General features: G+C 44.2%; 1 protein-coding gene across 1 annotated transcript; it reads left to right on the plus strand.

Moving 5' to 3' along the window:
- The first annotated feature begins 6,689 nt into the window (after positions 1-6,689).
- Positions 6,690-8,363, plus strand: LOC109749263 (large ribosomal subunit protein eL33w). Its single transcript, XM_020308230.4, has 4 exons — positions 6,690-6,986; positions 7,085-7,313; positions 7,428-7,472; positions 8,109-8,363. The coding sequence occupies exons 1-3, from the start codon at positions 6,919-6,921 to the stop codon at positions 7,467-7,469; spliced, it is 339 nt and encodes a 112-aa protein (XP_020163819.1). The 5' UTR covers positions 6,690-6,918; the 3' UTR covers positions 7,470-7,472; positions 8,109-8,363.
- Positions 8,364-10,415: the final 2,052 nt, after the last annotated feature.

A 10,415-nucleotide genomic window follows, 5' to 3' on the forward strand; every position in this document is an offset into this window, starting at 1 on the left:
ACATATTTTTGGCAACAATTTATATGATTTATTGGACTAACCTATTGATCCAGTGCCCAGTGCCAGTTCCTGTTTGTTACATGTTTTTTGTTTCGCAGAAAATCCATATCAAACGAAGTCCAAACGCGATAAAATTTACGGAGAATTATTTTGGGATATATGTGATTTTTGGGAGGTGGAATCAACGCAAACGGAGGCCCATGGCCCCCAAGATACACCAGGGCGCGCCAGGGGTGCCAGGCGCGCCCAGGTGTCTTATGCCCTCCTCGTAAGGCGGTTGGGGCCCTTCTTCTGGCGCAAGAAAGATAATTTATGGAAAAAATCGTGTAAAAATTTCAGCGCAATCGGAGTTACGGATCTCCAGGAATTTAAGAAACCGTGAAGGGCCAGATCTGGGGAACACGAAACAGAAGAGAATAGAGAGGGAGATCCAATCTCGGAGGGGCTCCCGCCCCTCCGCCGTCATTGAGGCCATGGACCAGAGGGGGAACTCTCCTCCCATCTAGGGGGAGGCCAAGGAAGAAGAAGAAGGAGGGGGCTCTCTCCCCCTCTCTCTCTCGATGGCGCCGGAGTGCCGCCGGGGCTAGGATCATGATGGCGATCTACATCAACAATCTTGCTACCATCAACACCAACTCTCTCCCCCTCTATGCAGCGGTGTAACACCCCTTCTCCCCGCTATAATCTCTACTTAAACATGGCGCTCAACTCCATGTATTATTTCCCAATGATATTTGGCTATCCTATGATGTTTGAGTAGATATGTTTTGTCCTGGGGGTTAATCGTGATCTTGGTTGGTATGAGTGTATATTTTATTTATGGTGCTATCCTACGGTGCCCTGTGTGTCGTGCCAACGGAGGGGCCCCCGTTGTAGGGTGTTGCAATATGTTCATGGTTCGCTTATGGTGGGTTGCGAGACTGGCTGAAGCTTAAACCCGAGTAAGTGGGTTATGGCGTATGGGATAAAGATGACTTGATACTTAAAGCTATGGTTGGGTTTCATGACCTTAATAATCTTTAGTAGTTGCGGATGCTTGCTAGAGTTCCAATCATAAGTGCACATGATCCAAGTAGAGAAAGTATGTTAGCGCATGCCTCTCCCTCATGTAAAATTGCAAGAATGATTACCGGTTCTTGTCATCGATTGCCTAGGGACAAATGACTTTCTTATTGACAAAAGCTATCCACTTTTATTACCTTGCAATTTATTCGTAGTTTTATGCTCGCAAAGTACTCGTAGTTTTATTCTTGCAAAATAGTTTCATACTTGTTTTAGGTAAAGCAAACGTCAAGTGTGCGTAGAGTTGTATCGGTGGTCGATAGAACTTGAGGGAATATTTGTTCTGCCTTTAGCTCCTCGTTGGGTTCGACACTCTTACTTATCGAAGAAGGTTTCAAACGATCCCCTATACTTGTGGGTTATCAGCTACTAACTACGGACCCGTAGGTCTACAATGAACTACTCACGCATCATCAGAGAGGCACCAACGACGATGATGAACCCCTCCGTGATGGTGTCTAGATTGGATCTGTTGTTTCTGGAACTTGCAGCGGTTGGAATTGTGTTTCGTCGACTCCCCTAGGGTTTTTGGAATATTGTGGTATTTATAGAGCAAAGAGGCGGTGCGGAGGCCACCGAGGTGGGCACAACCCACCAGGGCACGCCTAGGCCCCCAGGTGGGTTGTGCCCCCTCGGGGCACCCCTCTGGTACTCCTTTGGCCCATCATGTGTCTTCTAGCCCAATTTTTTTCCAAAAAGTTTCGCTGTGTTTCGACTCCGTTTGGTATTGATTTTCTCTGAAGTAAAAAACAAGCAAAAAACAGCAACTGACACTGGGCACTATGTCAATAGGTTAGTCCCAAAAATGATATAAAGTTGTTATAAAATGATTGTAAAACATCCAAGATTGATAATATAACAACATGGAACAATAAAAAATTATAGATACGTCGGAGACGTATCAGGCGTGCCCGGGCGCCCCCATATCCGCCCCATATTTGGGCTGGATATGAGGGGTGCCGGTCAACCCGGGCATTTGAGGCCCGTTTGAGGCGTCTGTTTGGGTCAAAAAATTGTGACCGGTCAGTGATTGGGCGGGCCGCTTGGGCGTTTGAGAAGGGTTTGGGGCGCCCAGATGTAGATGCTCTAATAAGTCAAACTTGTGCATATTAGACCAAGTTTTTGAAAAATGTATTAAATATCTTCAATTTCAAATTTGTATCATTAGATCCATCATGAATATTATTTATATACTTTATTTTATTTTTGGTATTGCATGCGTTGATATTTTGTTCTATGGTTTGGTCAAGCATACATATGTTTGACTTTTAGAAAAAATTGATGCACCATGTATTCTGGAATGGAGGGAGTACAAAACTATTATATGAGTAGTTGAGACCTATGATTGCAGTGTTAATAAAAAGGCATACCGCCCTATGGTTTAACAAATCCGGAATCCACATAACTTAACTCAGTCATACACGAATAATCCAAAATGCTAACAATAATGGTCTTGACAGCCTCGATAAAAAGCAATGTCTGCGGTAATGGTAAAAGGGTGGTATTCGTGATTTCCACTTTTCAATATTGAACATTCAAATGTTTAGCTAGTACCACAACAGAAAGAATATGTTTGGAGATAAAAAGCAATATCTTGTACTACCTATGTTCCTAAATGTAAGACGTTTTGGCAGTTCAACTTACATGCACTGCAAGACCATCAACTAGAGATTTCCATGAGATGTACCCATCAATTTACATGCACTGCAAGACCATTATCCAGCAAGAACATTTAATATTTGCATTTTGGACAAACATAAGTTTATTTACCATTATCCATAGGGCCATTTTTAAGTATGCATAGAATAAAACAATTGATTAAGAATTTTGAATTGTATCTGCATTATTGCAAAACCAATCAATTGCAATATCAATTGTACAATAAATATAATCCATATAAGCGGGTCGATTATCAGCACCCAACACCGTAGAAATGCATATGGACCTCAAGTTTGAGCTAACTACAAAATTCTAGCTCTTGTACCTGATAACAACAACAAAAAGATCTAACTCACAATTAGGAAGTAGCATGAGGTTAAAATCTAACAAAGCTAGGCTGGTTCAAATCACTGATAATCCCCAAGTGCAAGGAATCATCGTAGCAATTTCCAAAGGTGGAAGTGATAAGTATGGAGGGTCGAACCCACAAGGAGCTAAAGGTAAGATCAATATTATCTCAAGTCCTATCTGTCACTAATACGACTCTATGTACACCAAACGTTTGCTTCCATTTAGAAACGAGAAATAAAACTACGTTGTGGGTATGAAGAGGATAGCTTTGCATGATATCGGAGAACTAAAATATAAAAATAGGTATTGTTAACATAAAGTTAGAATATATTACTAGCGAGTGTGGAATAATTATGGGTCGGTGTGCGGAATTATCCTAGGCAATTGTTAACAAGATCGGTAGTCATTATTGCAATTTTATATGAGGGAGAGGCATAAGCTAACATACTTTCTCTACTTGGATCGTATGCACTTATGATTGGAACCCTAGCAAGCATCCGCAACTACTAAAGATCATTAAGGTTAAACCCAACCATAGCATTAAAGTATCAAGTCCCCTTTTCCCCATACGCGACAACCCCCTTACTCGGGTTTAAGCTTCTGTCACTCTAGCAACCCACTATAAGTGAATCATGAACGTGTTGCAACACCCTACAGCAGGAATCCTTCACGTGTGCGCGGCACGGAAGGCACCATAGGACAACACCAAAACATACAACTCAAACCAATCTAGATCATCAATCAACCCAAAGACAAAAGAAATCTACTCAGAACATCATAGGATGGCAACACATCATTGGATATAATATGTGGCATAAAGCACCATGTTCAAGTAGGGGATTACAGTGGGGTGCGGGAGAGTGGACCGCTTAAAAGAGATGAGGAAGGTGATGAAGATGGTGATGTTGATGAAGACGATCACCGCGGAGATGGTTCCCCCGGTGACACTCCGGCACTACCGAGAGAGAGGGGGGAGGGTCTCCCCCTTGTGCTTACTCCTCCATGGCCTCCCCCTAGATGGGGAGAGGTTCTCCCTCTAGTCCTTGGCCTCCATGGTGATGATGGCCCCCTCTGGCTTCCTCCTCCATGACCTCCGGTGATGATGGCCCCCTCCGGCAGGGTGCCGAAGAGGGCCTAGATTGATTTTTCATGGCTACAGAGGCTTGCGGCGGCGGAACTTCTGATCTCGGTTTCTTTCTGGGGGTTTCGGGATTTATAGGAAATTTTGGCGTCGGTATCAAGTCAAGCTGGTGCCCGAGGGACCCACAAGGCAGGGGGCGCCCCCCCCCCCCCCCCCGAGGCGTGCCCTGCACCCTTGCCGTCGCCTCGGGACTCTTTTGGCCCGACTTTGATGCCTCGGGGTTCTCTTTTGGTCCATAAAAAATCACCGTAAATTTTCAGCCCATTCCGAGAACTTTTATTTCTGCACAAAAAACGACACCACGGTAGTTCTGCTGAAAACACCGTCAGTCCGGGTTAGTTCTAATCAAATCATATAAAATTGTTGTAAACATGGCATGAATACTTCATAAATTATAGATACGTTGGAGACGTATCAATCACACTCAAATTTATAATTGGTTTGATACCATTTCAATTGAGAATAGGAGAATATTGAGTGCATTATCTCATGAAAAACACCAGACCAAATTAAATAGTTGTTCATATTGGAAGATAGGTAAGTGACATTCCAACAAGTACACAATGGTCATCAAAATCGAATAAGCAAACTTGTAAATCCTATAAAACAGTGAGACGAAATTCAGAAACCTAACCATCCAAAGTTGCCAAATAAACTACAGTATAGATTGATGTATAGGATAAGTAAACATTAGATGCATGTCATAATTATGTTGAAGTGGGAGAACACAATGGTAAAATATTGCATGCTTGGGCGATAGGATAAGCAGTGGCAGATCCAGGACCCAGGCGGGGGGGGGGGGGGCTGGGCCCTGAGCGTGAGGATGAATCACTTCGTTGCCTGTAGCATATTTGTGCAATGTGGCAGCACTGTAGCCGCACTGTAGCAGCATGGGCCCTAGGCTTGGCCCAATCCTGGGTCCACCCCTGAGGATAAGCATGCAATTCGGTACATGATATAAAGAAGAGGAGTCCAATCACAAAATATATCCATATGGATGATGTATCTAATGACACAATACACCTACAAATGAAAAATGTGCAGTGATAAGGTATGAGGTTTCTGAAATATTGATCTTAAAACCAACAAGTAGAAAGCTAGGAACCTGAAGTTTTGAAATACGAATTTGTCACCACATCTTTAAAAAAAGTAGGGGCAATGTTTTATCAAACGCCCTGAGAGTAACATAGCCCACTATAACAACTCGATATAAGTTTAGTTGGGTCGGAAGATGATTCTACTGCAAAAACCACAAACAAAGCAAAGAAACTACCTTCATCCTTCCCTCTTTTGTGTGCATACATCAGAAAAAGGGAAATGCATGAAAGCAAGAGCTCCAACAAAATGGCACGAGCTAGTTCACAAAACCAGCGTTAGCAGACAAATCGAAACTCCTCCATGCACGCAACAAGTTGCCAAGCACATACCACCAAATTCACCACCCAATGCGGACGAACCATGCATGCAAACTAAAAAAATGTTCAATGAGTGTAAGAGCACCAATAAGCATTAATTTGAGCTAGAAATAAACAAATTATCCATTAACAAAATTTATAACCTACAGAACTGGGCCATGAGGCAAACAAAAATAGGCATTGCTTTTTTGAGGAATGAACATCAATTTAGATGATCACTTATGAGATTATGTGATTTCTGAAATTTGATTCAACTGAGATTTCTATGATTTCCGCATGCCAAAATAATGGACAAGAGCTTGGAATTTTTTTGGCTACTGTATGGCGTAATCCTCTAACTTCACATAAATATATTTGATCTTAAAGATAAAATGGCTTAAAGTGTCAAGGGTTGTTACTCCGCGAGAACATGGGCCATAGCAAGTCAAGCACGCATGCTTTTACATTGAAATCCCTACCGGGAGATAAAATAATAATGTAATATTCTACCTCTTCCTGAGCATACAAAAAGTGCATCATTAACTCCTTTAGCAGCATCCAACAATTCCATGCACACACTACACATAAATACTTTACTGGACCAATAAGAACAATACGTTTTAGGCATATCGATATCACAAAAAATCAACTGTATCCCGCGAGAATCTAGAATCCAGGCACATCCATTCCATACCTAGGCGCAGTGCACGCACGAAGCTGGAACAAGATGAAAATATCGTTTGAGAGCAAATCACAATCTACTTTTCGAATTTGAATCAACCCCAAAGCGAGCGGTGTCCAATTTTGAAAATACTCCCTTCGTCCCTTATTTTGGGCGGAGGTTATTTTGGGACGGAGAGAGTAGTACCTTTCTGTGTGATGTTAATTATAAAAGGAAAAATGCAACCTGTAAATTAAAAAAAAACATTTTTAACTTAGTAACCAAATTTACATTTTTAAGGGCATGTTGCCAATTTTTACTTGCCGTGTGAATTCATTTCCGCGGCCTGCTTACGCCCTGACCCGGCCTTCCGTCAGCCCATCCAAACTAGCTAAACTCTTAGGCCTGCAAAACAGAAGCGACCCACTTACGATAGCAGGCCCCGCCCGCCTCAGCTGCGCAGTCTCCCCCAAAAGCGAATCACGGCCGTCCATACAAACCCTCACCAGCAAATCGCCACCATCCACTTCCACACAGAGGGATACATAACCCACCACGAGCGCAGCCCGCTAGGGTTTCTTCTCCCTTCCTGGTTGCGCAGCTCACCCCGAACCCCCAGCTCCCCTCCCCGGCGCCGCCGCAGCAGCAAGATGGTGAAGGGACGCACCGGCCAGCGCGTGAGGCTCTACGTCCGCGGCACCATCCTCGGATACAAGAGGTGAGCAGCTCCCTCCGCCGCCGCGGCTTCGCTCCTTCTCCGGTTCTCCCTCGCGTGGGTCTTGACTGAATCCGTGGGGTTTGGTCGGGCGCGTGCAGGTCCAAGTCGAACCAGTACGAGACGGCGTCGCTGGTGCAGATCGAGGGGGTGAACACCAGGGAGGACGTGGCCTGGTACGGCGGCAAGAGGATGGCCTACGTCTACAAGGCCAAGACCAAGAGCAACGGCACCCACTACCGCTGCATCTGGGGCAAGGTCTCCCGCCCCCACGGCAACACCGGCGTCGTCCGCGCCAAGTTCACCTCCAACCTGCCCGCCGAGGCCATGGTGAGTTGCTCGGTCGAGCTTCTCCGGTTGTCTGTTTCGGTGGCATGCGTGCTGCTCTTTGATGCACTGACTTGCGCTGCCTGCTGACGGTTCTGTCGTGTTTGCTTTGCTCAGGGGAAAAAGGTCAGGGTCTTCATGTACCCGAGCAGCATCTAAAAGGTTAGAATCGATCCATTGCTGGTTATTTGTTTACCATCCAAGCGTCAGTTCCAGAATGTGTTATTGCCTGATGCACAAATTTCTAGATCGAATTGTCAGTTATTCATGATTCATCCATGTGTATTTTGTTTAGTCAGTGTAAAATCTTGATTACACACTTGCAATATGTAATATGTGCTGGCATTCTCTCTCGAGCAAATTGCATAGTGAAGTGGGAAATGGGCACTACTTGTCTATACTGAATTTGGTCCCATGTGTAAATTTGTGTATGGTGTATGGATATTCCTGCTCCTAAACTATTGCTGGACATGTGACTTCACCTTGACCAACCAAGGATTAGTCGCTTGGAAGTTGCATAAAAGATAACTGCATTATTTAGCACTTAGGCATTTGCAAGTACTGTTAATAAATCATTTTTTACTTGCTCTGAATAAGAGAGAGGGACAGATTGATGGTAGGGATGTGGAATTGCTGGGTGTATTTCTCGTACATGATCAAGATTTTTAGTTCGATGACATTCTGTTGCCATGATATCTTATTTTGTGCATAATTATGGTTCGAAATTCTTCATGTAAATCTTGATTCACAGCCTTCTGTTTGATCCCCTGCTAATTTTATACGTCGCATCGAATGCAGGTTATTTTGAAGTGTGGAGGATTTCGCTCGTCCCTTAGGTTTCATTTCAGAGTCTTGTAAGATGGATTCAGGCCTGGATAGCAAGTTCAACTGCTGTTTCCCTGTGAAGAACTGTAGTCTTCATGTTATCTTGAATGTGTGGGTCGCACATTATATGATGTTATATGTAGTTCGAACCTGATGCTATGTTTTGCCCACTTTTTGCGTTCTATCCTTGCAATTTTAGCTATCAAATCTGATTCAGAGATGTTTTTACTCCTCTTTTATGCATGTTTATATGCCCTTTTGATGATTGGTGGAAGTGGTTTAATTGGCTTGGCACTGACGAGCGCGAGAACTTGTTCGTTTGGGAAGATTAAAATGCCTTTTATGGAAATTGTTGAACGCCACTGTATGTTAGACTAACGAGTCTCATGTACTTTGTGCTTATCGTCTCCCCGAAGATTAGCTGTTAGCTAGCCTCTAGGAGGTTGTCAGCACGTTTCCATGCCCCCTGTGCATGTATTTTTAGCCCCTGGCAAGAAACTAGGATTTCTGGAAAAACTGTATCTGGTAACCATTTGGTGTTTATACAACAACAGCAACAAAGCCTTTAGTCCCAAACAAGTTGGTGTAGGCTAGGTGAAACCCATAAGATTCAGCAACCAATTCATGGCTTTGGCACATGGATAGTAAGCTTTCATGCACCCTTGTCCATAGCTAGCTCTTTGGTGATACTTCAATCCTTCAGGTCTCTCATAACGGACCCCTCTCATATCAAATTCGGTCTACCCCGCCCTCTCTTGACATTCTTCGCACGCTTTAGCCGTTCGCTATGCACTGGAGGCCTGCGCTGAATATGCGGTCCTTCCTCGTGTGGCCACGCATCCATCTCAACATACGCATCTCCGCCACACCTAACTGTTGAAAATGTCGCCTTTTAGTCGGCTAACACTCAACGCCATACAACATTGCAGGTCGAACCGTCGTCCTGTAGAACTTGCCTTTTAGCTTTTGTGTCACAGAGAATGCCAGAAGTTTGGCGCCACTTTATCCATCCGGCTTTGATTCGATGGTTCACTACTTCATCAATACCCCCATCCTCCTGCAACATTGAACCCAAATATCGAAAGGTGTCCTTCTGAGGTACCACTTGGCCATCAAGGCTAACCTCCTCCTCCTCACACCTAGTAGTACTGAAACCGCACATCATGTACTCGGTTTTAGTGCTACTAAGCCTAAACCCTTTTGATTTCAAGGTTTGTCTCCATAACTCTAACTTCATATTTACTTCCGTCTGACTATCGTCAACTATCCACAAAGAGCATACACCATGGGATATCTCCTTGTATATCCCTCGTGGCCTCATCCATCATCAATGTAAAAAGATAAGGGCTCAAAGCTGACCCCTAATGCAGTCCTATCTTAATCGGGAAGTCATCAGTGTCGACATCACTTGTTCGAACACTTGTCACAACATTATCGTACATGTCCTTGATGAGGGTAATGTACTTTGCTGGGACTTTGTGTTTCTCCAAGGCCCACCAGATGACATTTCGCGGTATCTTATCATAGACCTTCTCTAAGTCAATGAACACCACATGCAAGTCCTTCTTTTGCTCCCTATGTCTCTCCATAAGTTGTCGTACCAAGAAAATGGCTTCCATGGTCGACCTCCCAGGCATGAAACCAAACTGATTTTTGGTCACGCTTGTCATTCTTCTTAAGCTGTGCTCAATGACTCTTTCCCATAGCTTCATTGTATGGCTCGTCATCTTAATTCCACGGTAATTAATACAACTTTGAACATCCCCCTTGTTCTTGAAGATTGGTACTAATATACTCCGTCTTCATTCTTCTTGCATCTTGTTTGCCCGAAAAATGAGGTTGAAAAGCTTGGTTAGCCATACTATCGCTATGTCCCCGAGACCTTTCCACACATCAATGGGGATACAATCAGGGCCCATCGCCTTGCCTCCTTTCATCCTTTTTAAAGCCTCCTTGACCTCAGACTCCTGGATTCGCCGCACAAAACGCACGCTGGTCTCATCAAAGGAGTCGTCCAGTTCAATGGTAGAACTCTCATTCTCCCCATTGAACAGCTCGTCGAAGTACTCCCGCCATTTATGCCTAATCTCCTCGTCCTTCACCAAGAGTTGGTCTGCTCCGTCCTTGATGCATTTGACTTGGCCAATATCCCTCGTGTTCCTCTCTCGGATCTTGGCCATCTTATAGATGTCCCTTTTGCCTTCCTTCGTGCCTAACCGTTGGTAGTGGTCCTCATATGCCCGACCCCTTGCTTCACTAACAGCTCGCTTTGCGGCCTTC

The sequence above is a fragment of the Aegilops tauschii genome, chromosome 6, assembly GCF_002575655.3.
Source record: "Aegilops tauschii subsp. strangulata cultivar AL8/78 chromosome 6, Aet v6.0, whole genome shotgun sequence".
NCBI classification, from domain to species: domain Eukaryota; kingdom Viridiplantae; phylum Streptophyta; class Magnoliopsida; order Poales; family Poaceae; genus Aegilops; species Aegilops tauschii.